The 18,152-nt window shown below is 41.3% G+C and overlaps 1 protein-coding gene across 1 annotated transcript in view; it reads left to right on the top strand.

Annotated features, from left to right (window-relative positions):
• The window catches only part of LOC122814129 (polycystin-1-like), a 1,441,736-nt gene that overhangs the window by 1,306,492 nt on the left and 117,092 nt on the right, over positions 1–18,152 (top strand). Inside the window, 1 exon segment of the mRNA XM_044086744.1 lies at positions 1,310–1,597. Coding sequence (XP_043942679.1) covers positions 1,310–1,597 — 288 coding nt within the window.

The following is an 18,152-nucleotide window of genomic DNA, read 5'->3' as shown; positions in this document are numbered from 1 at the left end:
AAATATGACACACAGCATCTTAGATATGACTGTGGGCATTTATGCCTTAATTTTAATCACAATTTATCATCAGAGGGCGATACACAGAAAGTGACCACCTATTTTGAGTTGGGGGGGTAGGGGGATGCACTATACCCAGATATACGTATCCTCATAAGTATTTGCTTTTCCAAGTTTTTTGTGAGGTGGTGTTTGGTCAGCTTTGAGTATTAAAACTTGGATACAACTTATTTCTTCCTTGAAACAGAAAAGTAGAATTTAATTTCTTTTCCATACACATGATTTTTGTTCAGCCCATCACTGGATCAAAAGATTGGGAAAAAAAGTTTTAAAATACCCATCAGAGCATCTGCAACCTTATGGCTTCTAGGTTCCTAGCAGCCCCCTGCTTAATTTAGTTATTACAGAGTAGTCTTGGTTGGTTAGGATGTGCGGAAAGGATACAGGAAAAACAGAGTTGAGAGTGGGACTCAATTTCTTTCCATTATTAAGTTTTTTGTTCGGGCAATCACTACATGAAAAGGTTGTTTAAAAAACTTTAATATGCATCTCAGAACAGCTAGAAGCCTCATGACTTCTGGGGGCCACCAGACCCCTGGTTTAATACTAGTATTTCTACTGCATTCATTACAGAGGATGTGCTGAAATGATGCAGGTAAAAACAATGTTGAAGAGTAAGACTACATTTCTTTGTTTGATCTGTTTTTATCCAGATGATCATTGGATGAAAAGTCTCTAAAAAGTCTCTAAATGTATCTTGTAGCATCCAGAAACCTCATTCCTTCTGGGGACCTCGTGCCTTTTTGCCTAGGGCACCAATTTACCTAAGACCAGCCCTGTCTCTAGTGGTCATGATGACAAAAATGCTGTGCTGGTCACTGCCAAAAATGCAGAGGTAATTTGAAAGCATTTAGTGGACTTACTGAGATCTTATAACAGTGCCAGCTAGAGCTCTTTGGCTTCTGGAACTAATACATTATTGATGCTAGATATTATGCTTTCTAAAACAGATTGCCTGTCATTGTGAACATATTAGTTCTAAGAAAAAGGATTCAGTTGACCTAGTTGCTTAAAGTAAACTCTTTTGCAAAGTTTCTGTTGCTCAGTTGTAAGGCATTGCATACCTCCTTGTTCCAGTGTTATCATGTTATTGCTGGTTTGGCTCTATGATGTTTTACTTTCTTTACCAGTATTACGTGCTGTGTTCAGTGTACTTTATATCACATTTTACTTTCTTTTTCTACAATTTTGATCCTGTGCTATGTTTCTGTTAAACCTTCTGTTTTTGTTTCCTTTTCTATTCGCTCAGGTGCTTCTGGTCATCTTCAGCATCAGCTTTTTGTGTTCGGAGATAAGGGCGCTTTACCATAATGGAGTTGTACACCTCTGGCAGGGACAGACCTGCCTCTGCCTGCTGATTGTAGCCCTTGGCTTTGCTGTGGCAGGCACTCACTTCATTCGCATCTGGCTCTCTGACATTCACCTGAACCACTACAAGAGAAATCCTGGCACATTTACTAGCTTTCACACAGTAGCCTTCCTTACAGATCTGGACAATGCCCTTTCTGCATTCTTGTTGACCATTATAATACTAAAGGTAAGAGTGTGGCTCTTTTTTGGGGGAAATCACTTACAATGGTGAGCTCTAGAATAATAGGTGAATTATATGTAGGTAGACATCTGATATCAGAAGATATCATTGCAGGAATGATACTGTAAGTAAGCACTTGTTAGCACTGCGCACCAAGGTGACAAGCAAGCTTGTAAACTTATGGTGTTATACCTCTGGCACCAATAAACAAAAAATAAGAAGATAGTTTTAAATTAATAGATTCCTTGTAGCAATGGACAACATAGTGATGAATAAGCTATTTTGTTTGTAAATTTCTTGAAGCAGCGTGCTGTAACATTTGTATGATGGGACAATACATGGGTGCTATCTTCTGCTACCTGAAGGATTTAATGTAAAGTGGCTGTGCACAGGTATAGGTATCACACCATGGAGGTAACTACTTCTGGTTAAGTGTCCTGCAGCTAAGGTATTAATGAAAAAGGAAAGGCTATACAAAAATGAACTTCAGCATCGTTGGTCATTACCATGAAGACAGAACTGTACATGTACTTATGTATAACTCCGATTTGTCAGTCAGTCTACCATATGTTGCTGAGATGTGGAAGGAAACCAGTATAAATTGAGAAAACCTAGGCAAACACAGTAGGAATATGTAGACTCTGTATAGGAGGCACCAAAGCTGAGTGTTAAACTGCAGAACTTGTTGCTTTGAGGCAATAATTCTCCTCAGTACACCACTGTGACACTCATTCAACAAACTACGGCTCAATAATTTCAGTGTTTGAAGTTTAAAGTATGAGCAACAGCCCTGGACAGAAGTTTGTTTTTTTTTTTGTTACTTCAGTTTCCTCAACATTTAAAGCAGTACTTTTCATGGGGCATAGGATATTTTGTGCATCAGAAACTGATGTGCCTTATGAGCAATTTGCATGATTGCCATAAGTATCCTCCAAGATTTATATCTTAATCAAATTACTGTGAAACATTAACATCTGGACCCCTCAATACTCCACTTCATCTCTTCTCCCATAGTTTTATTTCATATACCAATGGATAGACTTTAGCTCTACAGGTTGACAAAAATTTTACAGCATCTGAATTACAGTATTTTCTCTCTGACCACTAGTATAGCAATATGAAATGATTTAGCCGGACTGCAGGCAGAGAAGTTTTGTTTCCTAGCATCATCAGTGAACTGACAGCATCCTCAGATTTAGAAGTCTAACTGGAAGGGGAGTGGGATGCAGCTGCAGACAGTCTGGTCTATGATCCTGTGGGGAAGAAATATGTGCTATTGGTGCAGTACTTCATGCTGGTGGAGCTCAGGACACTGTGTGACCTCTGTTGTATTTTTATTCACCTGGCTGGACACTGAAAGTGTTCTGTGTTAATCTGAAATCGAGTATGTGAATTTGGTAGCCTGCTCAATTGCACTGGATATAAAGGGATAACCAAAGGCAGACTTTGAAGGTAATGTAATGTCTCATTCCAATTACTCACAGATTCTAACATCATTCATTCCACTGGACTATCCTATCATTTCCACTTAGAAAAAAAAAAAACAGCTATAATTTTCACATAGACTCCTCATTTTCAAAATTATATTTGTCTTGATTTATTACATTAGATTTGTCTTGATTTATTACAAATAATGTATATTACAATTGTTTGTACTCTTTAAATATTTAATAACTGTATGTCACAGATGTGCGTTATTAGTATACTCTTGCTGTGTCTCCCTAAATGTCATTCTGACTTTGTGTGTTCTTGAGCCGAGGCTGAAATTATTCCTTTTTATTAATGCTCTACCTCAATTAAAAAATTGATAAACAACCTCGTCCAGATATCCTAGACTCACTGTGGCACCTGTATAGTACTACAGTATGCCAACATGGGCTACCCATCTAGTGTTGATAATATTAAAAATGGTAATTAGAACTGCAGCAATGAAGAATGAAGGATGGGGCCATCCAGTATGGATTAAGATGTGGTAAAATTTAGTATGATTCATTTCAATACCAGCCAGTTGTTTAACAACTGAACCTCCTCAGAGCTACAGCATCCTCATTTAATACAGAACTGTTAACCTAACAGCTGTCTTCAAACAACTGTACATAGCCATGATAAGCCAAGAGGCTGGATAGCTAAGGGTAGGTAGTTTAGCTATTTGCATTTCATTTATTACTGAAAGGTTTTAAGTTGTAATCTAGAAAGTGTAGTTTATTCACACACTAGGATATAATCAAGTGGAAGTTAGGGTAAGAGATTAGTAAGGAAAGTAATTCCTACTGTACTCTCACCCATCCATAACACCCTTTTCCCTATTTTTTGCACAATTAGGGTTGGGGTGTTGCATTGTCTAGAAGAGCCAGTGTTCACACCACCAGATGGACTGCCTTGGTTTGTTCTACACACACACACACAAACACCCACACAATCACACCTATTACAGTGTCCAGTCCTCCCACAGCATGTATTTGAGATGTGGAAGGAAACCAGAGCACCTGGAGAAAATCCACACAAATTCAACGTTCAGGCTGTATTGCTTAGTGCAAATTAAAATAGAAGACTTCTAGAATGTAAATGAGTTCTTGCTATACTGGCTTGCTATGTACAGAACTGGACAGCTTAGAGTTATTGTTAAAGAATTTTGTGCTGTTTCATACAATGCCTCAAAAGACATTCAATCGTGCTTAGTTTTTGCAAATTCATTGCCTGGAAGAAATCTAGACAGGCTGGAAATTTAGCTTGCCTGTGTTTCTCTGGAAGGAGCTAAAACTTCCTTATTTGGGGTTGGGCTGCTTTGAGAAGTATTTGAGCTGTTTTGCTACAGTGAAATTGTGTGCCGCGGTGGTGCAGCAGTTAGCATTGTCTCCTCACAGTAAAGAGGCTCTCTGGTTCGATTCTCAGCTGGAGTGCCTTCTGTGCGGAGTCTGCACATCCTCCCCGCTGTCAAATTCAGAATTCACTTTAAAATAGATGCAGGTAGATGCATGCATGAGTGGGTATGCCTTCCTTGAAGGTTGGGCGCCAGGCTAGCAATTCGACACCGTAAAAATTCACTGCCAATCATAAGCAGGCCAGAGTTCCACTGTGGCAACCCCTAACAGGAAAATTCGAAAGACAATTTAGCTACAGTGAAATTGGAACTGTGTTCATTTTTGTGAAACAGCAGCTGTTATTGATAGTGAATTAAATCTGCATAGTCTACCAGAATTGCTGCTACAGGATAGTACATACCTGTTTATTTCTTTAATGTTAGAAGTTTGTTTCTGAACTGTGTTGTTCCTTTTTCAGACTGTTACTTACAATGAAAAATTTTGCATTAAGTAAAAAGACAGACATTTGTGAAAACTGTTAGTTGTATACAGAGAATGTTGAGACTTTAGCCATTATTTGCTTCTTTTTGAGAGAGGTAATTTAGTCTCACTTTATAAGTTAAGGAAAAGGTTCTTCTTCTTTAAAACATGCAAATCTAACAGTGCTTTATTAATAATATTAACAGGTAAGTACAAGCGTGGTCACAATATGTGTGTGTGTTTTTATGTTTATAATATAAATGGGTTTCCTACAACCTATCGAGAAGTCGACTTGTCAAAGTAAAAAAAGCTGGTACAGCTAAATTAAAATCAGCAGATCACATATAACTAGCATTTTATGAGTATGAGACAGCAATGGAATAGAGACTGGGAAATTTTCCCTTTCTCCACTGTAGTGCGATCTCGGAGTTAGTACGTATAATTGGGGGGGGGGTGCATTTCAATCTTTGTAATTTAAAGCATTGGGTATTCAAATCTTTGTGATTCAAATTGTTATGTATGTATGACAGCTATACGAAGTTTTGATAGTTCAAGTGTTTGTCACAGACTCAATGATATAGCTATAGATATAGATATATTACACACATCTGTGCGGAGTCAGCATGTCCTCCCTGTGTTCATGTGGGTTTACACCGGGTACTTCGGTTTCCTCCCACGTAAATAGACATGCGTCTGGTGCAGTTCTCTCCAGGCCTCCACTGAAAATTGGCTTCATTTCAAGTCAGACTTTCCCTGTAAACAAATGTTAAATAAATAAAAAATATATACATATAATACACACAGCCAATGAACCATGGCAAACAGAAATGATGCCGGTAGGAAAAAACAAACCACCAAACCTCAGCACTCAATCCAGTGCTTAACAGTCAATGACCAAACTTCCAAATAATGCTCAGATATACTTTATTAAGTTCACAAAATGGTTTAACTACTTGTGTTTACTGACAACCACCTTATTCTTAAGTATACTGATGCAGTATGCACGCACATTATGTCTTTGGAGGCAAAGCTCTCACATATAGAGAACGATATCTCCAAACAGGTTGCCAGTAACACACACACTATACCTCCTATGCATCAGACACATAAACTCACATTTGCTGAGGCTCTTAAATGCAATCTACACAAACCTTAAAGGCCTTGCAGATGTTGTCCTCATCAACCTCCCAAACACTCTACAAAGGCAACACTCCTCAGGACATATACACCAAAATCTCACAATGTCTTAACCTCTAACCCTTAAAGCAAATAACCACACAACCCACTATAATGGTCACTAGAGACTCTGTGGTGAAACGCACTGGTGCCCCACTCACTAGGCTAAAGAAGGAGACAGTCATGGTCAGCTGCATGTCAGGGGCAAGGATCCACCAGATCACACACACACTCTCAGGACAGTGAACAAGTACTAGTATGACTCTGCCATAGTCCCTGTTGGCATTAATGACCTAAGATGTACCTCTCTTTACCATAGTAAGAGAGATGTAATATAGCTTTCAAATGTGTCCTAGATAGGTATAAGCCTAGCACTGAGCAGCATTCTGCCTTCTTCAAGGGTGATATACCACAACATAAATGGAAGATGATTGACTTTAACAACTGGTTTAGTTACTGATGTCATTCTAAGGAGGTCCAATATCTGTCAGTTTGAGAGGACATGATGCTACTTTGCCAGGGATTGTCTACACCTATCCCACTAAGATTCTGGTTACTGGCTACAACATTGTCCACCCACATGGTACCCTTTCTTAGGCAATGCCAACCTGATAAGCATTTTAATATGGTAAATTCTACCCATGACAAACTAAAGTTGTTACTGCTTAATGCTAGGAGTATTCACAAGAAGCTGCACTCCCTAGAAGCACTCCTCACCCTTGAGATGACATCTTGAAACATGGTTTAAGACCATGGAAGACACTCTGGCCATGCAAGCCTATAATGTCTTCCACACATATGGACCAACTACTGCACAAGAAGCTGACATATACAACAGAAGGATATAATAACTTCTTATCATAATGGTTACATTATCCATATCATTTTGGAATGTGAATGGCCTCACAGGTATAGACAAAAAGGTAAGAGTATTAAATTATATTAAATGCTGAGTGCAGATAACACTGATACAGGAGACTCATTTGGAAAGAAGGGAGCATGTGAATTTGAAAAAGAAAGGATTTCAGTATGGATATTTAACAAAATATCAGATACAAATGAAATGGAAGTACTTATACTAATTGTTATAGGAGCTCCAATAGTGATAGAAGAGGGGGAAAGATAATAATGGAAGGTTTGTGGTAGTAAGGGGTCACTGGCAAGAGAGGAGGAGAATTACACTGGCATGTATTTATATTCCACCTAAAACTGCTGTTAAGGAGCACAAGAAATTTTTGGAGGAAATAATCAGCTTTCAGCAGGAAGTATTTCTTAGATGTAGGGACTGCAACTTGATTTGAAACACTGAGGATGCATCTTGGGGACCTAGAAGAGAAAATATAACAAAAGGGGGTAGATTTTTGAAGAAACGTACAAAAATATTTGGTATGGAAGACAAGAATTCAGTAGTAGGATCTCTGAAATAATTTGTATATTATTTCCCAAAGTGCAATAACTGGGACAGACTAAAAAGAGAATAATTTAAGGAATGGGTAGTGAAAATTAATTTGAAAGTTTTTAGGGAAGTTAGAAATTTCTTAAGCAATCATCGTTAGACAGTGGGATAAAATGAACGTGGAGATAAAAAATAGAGTAGAAATAAAAGAAAAAGATATGGTTGAGAAGTGAAAATAATTATTTAGAGGTGCTGAAAAAGGTTAAAGTATTGTAGAATAAGTGGAATCTCAGAGAGAAAAAAAGAGGCACAACTGCAGAATGCAAAAGAGAAAATAAGGGAGCATATGGATGGCATGTATAACTTCAGAGCAGAAAATCCTTTAGCACAAAACGATTTAGGCAATAGAAAGTAGAACAGGTTGTTGCCAAACTTAGAGAGCCTATAACAAAGAAAATAACCAGGAATCTTGTAGCGCTATTAGAGATATTTCAAAAAAATTATGAAAATGTGTATAAAGCAGAGAAATATGGAAATCTAAAAGAGCAAAAATGGAAATATTTATGGATGACTTAAGTATGCCAAGGTTAGAAGTAGGTAAGGCTCAACAATTAACAGTTAAGAAAGGAAGATATGAAATAAAAACAGTGACATATAACCAATCTGCAGGAAAGACTCCAAGAATAGATGGTATCCCTGTGGATGTTTGGAAGCTGTGATGTAAGAAAATGGTAAAGATATGGAAGTTTTTTTAATATTATTTTAAAAGGAAGCACCAACATCCTAGAAGAAAGCAGTGGTGGCTGTAAATGATAAAGACCATCAGAGTCAGCTTCACATAGGCCAATTTCAATTTTAAACTATAATTATAAAAATTGTTTTGTCTATTGTGATGACCAAACACTGCCAACCAGTAATCAGGGAGCCTCAATCCTGATCACTGGCAACTGTGGGGGATGTTTCCTGGCAGGATAACAGGTACACACACAGTATTTCCAGATGCAGCTCTCTGCATCAAGTGCAATTTCCCTTAAGAGCACACAGAGACCACAGTCACTCTGCCTTGCAGTCTGTCTTAAGTATTAAGTCTGTGTACTTAATATAGGATTTTCGAGTGGAAACAGACTGCTTGCCTTGCTTGTATTACTTTCGAATACTTAATAATGCTGTACAATTATATATTTTCTATTATTATTTTTTGTTTTGGTTTTGTTTTGACTTAAGACGAGTTTAAGTAAGCTACTTCTACTACTATTGTCTGATCTGATTAATAAACAGTGATTAACTAGAAATATATGGACTGAAAATCTTCCACACAGAGAAGTTTCTTAAAAAGTTGGGAAGAGAGACTGGATAAGCAAGTCAGGATGCAACAATGGGATGACATATGTATGGCTACCAAAAATGCAGCAAAGTCTAGGAGTTTTAGGATTTTTGCTTGGAATTGTTTGCATAGGTAGTTTTATACCAAAAGCAGACACCAAATAATTTTTCCTCAGGTAGATGGCAAATATTGGAGGTGTGATGGGAAAGAAAGAGATAAGTGGGAACATATGTTTTGGGAGTGTACTGAGTTGACAGACTTTAAAAACTCCCTACAGAGTACTCTGTCAGAGATATTGGGGCAACAAATGAGTGCAACTAAAGAATTTTTTTTTTTGAGCTGGGATACAGGACATGAATTGCCTAGATATAGTAAGATCTTGTTAAGTTTAATTGGGTGGTTGCCAAAAAAGTTATTAAAGGAAAATGTAAATAAAAGTCTAAACCAACTACATTTGAAGTACTGAATATTGTAGCAGAGATACAGGAAATGGAAATGGGCTCCTTAGAAAACTGGCAGGAGCAAATTAAATAGAAAACAAAATGGAAATTGTGGGAACAATACATGCAGAGTAACGTTTTGGAGGAGGTGTGAAGTTTAAGGGAAGGCAGGGATTGATCAATTTATATAATGTTGGATTGATTATAATTATACAAAAGAATATATGTGATGTGTAATGTGTGCAACTGGGAATATGTTAATATGGTTCATTTTCTTTTAAATAACTGTATGTTTGCCTATGTCTTATGTTATAATTCAATAAAGATATTAAAAAAAACGGATTCTGCAAATAATATAACATGTTTGAGCTACTGCATGTCCAACTAACCTTAGCTAAAGTCCAATACCATATCCTTGCTAGCTATAGGTCACCATCTATGACCCAGAATAACCATGCCACGTACCTGAATGTACTGGAGTCACTTACCCTTCAGTCCCACACCATATTCATGGATGATGTCAACTATCGCACCATAAACTGGGATACATAAACAACCACTACCATACAGGCTCAAAGATTTATAGATTTATTTCAGTGCAACCACCCTGGAGCAGCTACTCTGCACAATGCTCACCCCCCCCAAACCCCTCGTGCAATGTCCTTACTGGTGAAATCAAACCACAAAGCAGTTACCCTCGAAATAAATTTTAAGCTGATTTAATGTCTTCCAAGCCCCCTCTATGAGAGATATTTGTGTACAAGGCTTTAACATCCATTATGTAGAAATCCACTGCCTTTCTACCTGTATTTCAGAAATTAAATTAAAAAATGTGTTATATCCACTATTCTACTTTTTACAAAAGGTGTTAACAATTTCAGACGTTCAAAAACTGGGGATAGAAGTTCAGTCAAGTATTCACTTCCAGATCCGATGGATTTACTAGGAGGTTTTGAATGTTATTGTGTATTTTAAGTAAGATTTATGAAGCAGGGTCAAAAAACTGTTGTAGATACGAACTATGAGATATCGCATTTATCAAATTTTGTTTTTCTCTGTAGAATAGCAAATTACCAATTTTTTTTAATTTAGAATGTATAGCGGCATTTACTAGAATTGTACAATAATAAACAGGATCATGTAACTTGCAAGGATTTCATCTTGGTACAGCATTTTGTCCCATACAACTATCCCCACCTTTGTCAGCACTAGTGACAATCATTGTTTTGCCACCCTCTGGTTCTTTTAAAGCTGAGTTCAAATTCAGATCTAAATTATATTTGTGTGAACTAAACATGTTTACCATTATTTTTTATTTTTTCAGTACATACCCCCGGATTCTCAAAAGCTTGCACAGAGTGCAAGATTAGTGCAGGAGCTCACGCAGGCAATATGTCTGCCGTGCGATCCAGGAACAGCCTAAAGGGGTGTGCATGAGAGCTCCTGCACTAATTTTGCACGGACTAAGCCCTGGTATGCAAATCACCCAATTTGCAGGAGAAATTCATGTAAATGTGGTGATTTTGCAATCCAGGAAGCTTGCAATAGTCCGTGCAAGACTAGTGCTATCTGCAGAAATGTACTCAGCTAGTAACCAATTACATTCCTGCAAAATCCAAAACGGAGCTATGACAGCTCCAAATAAAGGCTGCATATCACTGAGTAAGCATGCCAATGGCCAAGTATAAAGCCATTGGTATTGCAAACAATAAAAAAAATTAAAAAAACAACTTTTTTTTTTCGCCAATGTCGTCTGTTTAAGCATAGGGCAGCGACCCGCAAATGGGATTGGGGGGAAAATAAGAAAATAAACCTAAAATGAGCATTCTAACTAAAATCAGTATTCTGTCATGCAAGTCAATGGCAGGCAGAAGACAACCTGGCCAGTAAGTAGTGATTGCTAAGCAGGGAGGCCCAGTGTGTGAGACATGTAACTATGCATTAGCAGGCAATCATATGCAAATGAGGGGAAGGATAGTGAATCCCAGTTTTCCCTAGCCTGTGAGGCAGGTCCCAACAGTGTAAGAGTATGAATAGCTGGGTGCAAGACTAGGAAGTAGGTGACATCATGGGGGTGTATGTCAGGCATACTGTAAACAGATTGGAGCCCCTTAGCACAGCTAAGCTAGGGGGTGGGTCTAAACTTGCCTAGCACTCTTTACAAAGTGTAAGCAGATGTGCCCGCCACACACCGGGTTTTACAGGAAGAAAAAAGAAGTTAAACCAGGAAATAGTAGCAGTGTGCATATTTGTGCACTCTGTGCAGAGCGCCCCGGGCTTAAACAGGAAGGCAATGGAAAGAGAAAACAGCAGTAGGAAGGTAATCAAGGAGAACTAGCTTAGCTGGCAGGTGAAATGTATCAGAATCAGCCAATTACACAGACAGCAGACCAGCCCAGCTCAGAACACTACTATAAACTAAGCAAGCACCTTCACCTCTGGTTTTTCCCACACTCTACACCACTGGTGTATACAAGCGGGGAAATTTTAACAAACAAACCTACAAAATGAGAAGTGCTGCAGCAGGCAACATAGAACAACATGTGCAAGAGGCCGAGGGTGGTGAGGATGTGAATGCTGCCAAACAACCCACAGTGAGGAGACGGAGAAGAGTGTACAGCCCAGGGTAACCTACCAGGGGCTACATGAGCTGGAGATAGTGGAGTGCTATAGGGTGGACAGAGACCTCCTACAGCAAATTGTTGAGCTGTGATGGCCACACCTGTCACACCAAACTGACCAAGGGGAACCCATCCCAGTGGATACCAAGGTATGTGTAGGCCTAGGTATATTAGCCACAGGTACCTCCCAAAGCACATCTTGGGATATCATGGGGATCTCACAGGCATCAGAATCCAGAGTATTCCACCAGTTCCTGGATGCCATGTCAGCACATGCCAGTGAGCACATATATTTCTTCAACACCTGTGAGGTGTTGATCAGCAATATGCGTCTCTTCCACCAAATAGCAGAATACCCTGGGGTAGTGGGTGCTATAGACTGCATGCACATATGCATCAAAGTACTACCCAGTGAGCAGGGTATGGCCTACATCATCCAAAGGGGCATCCCCACCATCAACTGCAAGGTCATTTGTGATGCCCAGGGCATTATAATGAATGTGTGTGCTGGCTGCCCTGGAAGCTATGACAATTCCCACATATGGCATCTGACGCAGCTGTACCAGAGATTTGCCAGTGGGGACATCCCCTATGGTCACCTAGTGGGGGATGCTGGGTACACACTGGAACCTTGGCTGATGACACCCATCAGAAATGCGCACACACCTGAACAACACCATAATGAGGCACACGCACAGGCCAGACATATAATAGAGTGTGTGTTTGGGATGCTCAGGTCACAGTTCCATTATCTGGACACATCCGATGGAGCCTTGCAGTATTCACCACCTACATGTACCCAGATTGTTATGGTATGTGCTATGTTACACAATATGATCCTGTGGAAACAGCTGCAGCAGGAACAGCATGGGGCAGTGCCACACAGCCCCCCACCAATGCCAAGGCCTGCACAGGCACAGAGTGACCCAGAGGAGGAACAGCCTGAGCCTGCCGCAGTAGACAGAAGGAGGCATGCCCAGTATGCCCTGGCCTTGGCAAAGAGGCAGCACATAGCACATGCACTGACACAGTAGGGACCCAGGGAATGACACCTCTCTCTGACTCGCACATACAGTAAAAGGGATGCCAAATATGACAATACCTCTGCTCAACCATGTAGAGGGAATGTACTATGTGCATCCAACATAGGCAGCCCTCCAGCATCATCCACAAGTCTGGCACACCCTCAGGGTAAGTCAATCAACCTACCAATTGCCAAATGGAGTAGAATGTGTTGTTACTTGTAGCAATGGTATGGATGTGAGCATGCAAGGAAATTTGGTGGCTGAATGTTATGGCAGCAGACAGTAGACACCCATAGTGGCATTATGACATCTGTAAAACATACTGGAATCACCATAGTAGTCAGTACTACACAGGGTGACAAAACCCACTGCAGGAAATGTGCTGTGCGACATGTGTGTCCATATGACCCACACATGCGAGTCAGGACAGTTCACATACCCAACAACAGTCTCAGCCAGCAGGACAGGTGTAGACAAACCCAAACAAAGCCTGTGCCATGGCCCCATAATGATAGCTATGGTTACCCCCCCAAGCCTACACAGACAGACCACAGCAGGGCAGGCAGTGGGATATTAGTTCTGAAGGGTAAGCAGTCAGACAATAATATGTAGGGCAACCAAAGCCACAATCTGTAGTACACTGGTTTACCTCTAGTCAGCATGATAGTTAGCAATACAGAATGAAATGGAGTACCTGATATACCAGTACGGTCATACCGAATGCGTACATGTTTCACACGTGCTCCCCACCACCTATATATTAATAAAAGTCAGGTGCGCCCCCCACTCCTGTGTAGAAATGTAGAAATAAGTGTGCTTCCCCATCCTACATAGTAATGTAATAACAGTCAGGTGTGCCACCCCCACTCCTGTGTAGAAATGTAGAAATAGTCAGGTGTGCCCCCCATCCTACATAGTAATGTAATAACAGTCAGGTGTGCCACCCCCACTCCTGTGTAGAAATGTAGAAACAGTCAGATGTGACCCCCCCCGCTATGCATAAATGTAGTAACAGTCAAAGCCAAGTGATCAATGGATACCCTGCACAGACAGCATGCTACCTGTTGGTGTACAACACAAAGGTCAGCACTGCAGCGCAAACTACCTGGACACGATCCACAAGTTCAATACAGACAGTCATACTGGGCATGCTCACACACTTGCAGAAATGAAGGCAATGTCAGTCTACAACATACTGAAAGGTCATACTGGGCATGCTCACAAACTTAAACACATGATGCCCATGACTGCAAACACCAGTGGACCAGAATCTGGCAGTTGCAGTTGTTAGTGCAGACACTCTTCACTATGCACCACTCATGCCTTGCACACACAGAGGATAGGAATACAGACATATATGTCAGGACAACACACTATAATAAGCCAAAGGTAGACGTACATAGCTGTGTGGAAGAGGGTGACAGTGACGGGGAGCCATCCGGGTCTGTCCCACCCAGCACACAGCCAAAGGACCCCAAACACATGAGGTGCAGATGTCACTCACTGCAGATACTGGCCACCATCCAATGTGAAATACACATTTGGGAGAGTTGTAGCCCAATAATCTCTGTGGTGCATCCCATAACTGTGTAGTGTGATAAACTAGTTTGGTAGGAGTTCAAACGCCAGACCTGGGAACTGTGCATGTCCATCTCTGACGATGTAGAGAGCAATGCTTTTTAGGGTATTCACACTCCTTACAATTCATATACTCAACTTTGCCAAGGCTGCTGATGTCACCCACCTAGAAATACATCTCTGGGAAGGTTGCTGCTCAGTAACCTCCATAGCATGTCCTATAACTGTGTACTACTGTAGTGTAATAAAGGAGTTATGTATGTGTTCTAACCCCAGACCTGGCAACTGTGTGTGTGTTTGTGTGCGTGTCTGACTGTGTAGAGAGCAATGTTTTTTAGGGTACTCACACTCCTTACAATTCATATACTCAACCTTGGCAAGGCTGCTGATGTCACTCACCTAGAAATACACCTATGGGAAGGTTGCTGCCCAGTAACCTTTGTAGCACATCCTGTAACTGCGTACTGCTGCAGTGTAATAAAGTAATTAGGTAGGTGTTCTAACCCCAGACTTGGCAACTGTGTGTGTTTGCGTGCATGTCTGACTGTATAGAGAGCAATGTTTTTTAGGGTACTCACACTCCTTACAATTCATATACTCAACCTTGGCAAGGCTGCTGATGTCACTCACCTTGAAATACATGTCTGAGAAGATTTTAGCCCAATAATCTCTGTAGCGCATCCTATAACTGCATACTGCTCTAGTGTGAGAAAGTAATTAGGTAGGTGCTCTAACCCCAGACTTGGCAACTGTGTGTGTGTGTGTGTGTGTGTGTGTGTGTGTGTGTGTGTGTGTGTGTGTGTGTGTGTGTGTGTGTGTGTGTGTGTGTGTGTGTGTGTGTGTGAGAGAGAGAGAGTCTGTGTGTATGTGTCTGACTGAATAGAGAACAATGTTTTTTAGTGTACTCACACTCCTTACAATTCATATACTCAATTTTGGCAAGGCTGCTGATTTCACCCACCTAGAAATACACATCTAGAAAGGTTGTAGCCCAGTAATCTCAGTAACATGTCTGGTAACTGTGTACTGCTGGAGTGTGATTTTGAATTGTGGTAGGGTTCCATCTTCCCCTGTGGCAGTTCTGGATGTTTTGTGTGTGTTTCAATGTCTGTGTACAGAGCAATGCATTATAGGCTAGTCACTCGCAGTACATTTCAAATGCCCTACTTTGGCAATCCTACTGTCATTCATTGTGAAATACACCTTTGGGAAAGGAGTACTCCAGTAATGTCTGTGGCACATACTATAACTGTGTAGTGCTGTAGTGTAATAAACTAGTTAGGTAGGGGTTCTACTTCCAGACATGACAGGTGTGTGTGTGTGTGTGTGTGTGTGTGTGTGTGTGTGTGTGTGTGTGTGTGTGTGTGTGTGTGTGTGTGTTTGTAGCTCGTATCCTGTGTAGAGTTGGTTGTGAGTGTGTGACATCTGTGGCCAATGTGTAGTGGGTTTTGCATATTTCTTATATGGTGGCCCTACTATATATCACAATGTCAACTGTACAGGGATAACAGATGTAAAATAGCTGAGAGGCTAGGGGTGCAAAGCCATACCCATACAGGCCAGGCAATCACAGTTAGCAACCCCAGTATTACCCAAAGCACACTCTCAACCCATGTCTCATACCCACACACACACACATGGCTAGGCAATAGCCAGTATGTGGGTAGTACACTGCATATTGGCCACTGATAGTAACTATGGAGTGATACCAGTGGGCTACAGTGGGCATGTCATCCTGCCCATCTGTCCAATATGCACGTACATGCAGACAGTGCACCTCCCCTGTGTTCCCCAATAGACACCTGCAGCACCTGTGGTGCCTTGACATGTGACCCACAATGGACATACCATGCCTGACAACATGCCTTGTATGGACAGATGACACTGACACCAGGGAATGCTGTTAGCATGCTATCAATGTAGGTGCAGGGTAAACCTGCTGCCTATTACCAGTTCCTGCCACAGGTGGGCAGGACTGGCACATCTGATGATAATCTGTGTTCACAACATGGGCCAGACACCCCAGGTAGAGTTCCACATGTCACTGTACATGCATGTGGGAGGTTTGCACATCCTAGACACTGTCCATGTCATGGACCAAGGAACACATACATGGCAAGCGATGCACAGCATTGGCCACACACAATAGTCATGCAGGTGACTGGACAGGGGATATAATACCCACCTGTGTGGGCAAATACAGAAACTACAGCCCTGAGCCTCAATGCAGACCATTGTCATGTGGCCTGATGCCAAGGTATACCCATCACCTACCCTTGTATAGCCTGCTGGCACAGTCGACCACCACACACTCATGCAGACATGCACGCATGCATGTCAAAACTGGCACCCTGTGTGTTTGTGTGTGTGTTGTATGGTGCGTATGTCCACATCCACATCCACTACAACCCCCATGGGCATAATGAAGCATGCTGTCTGATGTCTGACACCTCCTAATAACCTTTGCCCATACAACCTCCATATGACCAGTGTGGTGCATGTGATACCTGCACAGTGCTGTGCTGTGGCAATCCCACTACTGCTGAGTTGTACTCCTGGCCCTGCCAAGTGTGTCAATCTGTGTGCATCCCTGTGAGAGTGTGGCTGTGTTGATGCTGGCACCTGTTCATGCAGACAGGCACGTGTACATCATATACCATATATCTACCATATCCCTGTTGCAGATATCACTCACCATCATATATATGTTCTGAGTGCTCCACAACAGGTAACCCATGTGGTGCATCCAATAACTGCATCAAACTGTGACAGCACTACATAGTTGTCTGGGGTTTGATACCCTGTGCTGGTAGGTGTGTGACACAAACATACTTCAGTTTTACTCTCCCATTCCTTCCTGACATGTATCTGCCTCTGTCTGCCTCTCTCACTCCCTCTCTGGTGGATATGAAGACCCACACCTGCTTTGCTTAGGCAGCAGCATGTGTATTTTAAGTGATGCTCATGATCAGCTGATGGCCTCTGCACTAATTGCAGCCCTTCCTTAGCTGATTGCATGTGGAACAGCTGTGGTAACATTCCCATAGCCAATTGCATGGAAACACACTCCAGTATCTAGTAACATCATGGTGGTGTTGTCCCTTTTCATGCCCTGTGAGTAGGAACTAGATCTGTTGTTTGGCAAACAGCATCTCAGATGGATTGGGGATTTACCTCTAACAACATACACTGTGGAAACAGGGCAGCAAACAGGAGGGGGATGTGCCTGACCTGACTATAGACTGTAAGTGCTGCTATACTGCATTTGGGGTAATGTTGGTTTAACAGTGTTTGTGTGGATATGGCTGTCGTACATGTCACAATACCTGCCATGTCAGTTCCATGTTTATGAGGGATCCCCATCTGCAGGGTCATCTGCAGACTGGGCAGTGTTGTGCCTTTGGTTTCATGTGTTACCCATGGAGCATCTATCTGTGGACTGCAGAAGGTAGTGTGAAGATTGCAGTCTGTAGATAGTGAAGGCCATGACAGTTACTGACTTCATATCCCTCATAGGACATATGTTGCAACAAACCCCGTTACAACAGCTAATGTATGAAGTTACCACAGCAACATGTCAATATTGGCTCTGTGTATGTGCTTTCAGCCACACCTCTGTCAACCTTGGTACATATGTCATGTGTGAAGTGGTGCATATGTGCTATACACCATAATTAGTGTCATCATATCTGATAACAAGCCAGTGATATATCAGACTGC

Source organism: Protopterus annectens, chromosome 10.part0, assembly GCF_019279795.1.
Source record: "Protopterus annectens isolate FY-2018-M chromosome 10.part0, PAN1.0, whole genome shotgun sequence".
Classification (NCBI taxonomy): Eukaryota; Metazoa; Chordata; order Ceratodontiformes; family Protopteridae; genus Protopterus; species Protopterus annectens.
The sequence above is the reverse complement of the archived record's forward strand: the minus strand, read 5'-3'. Positions and strand labels throughout refer to the sequence as shown.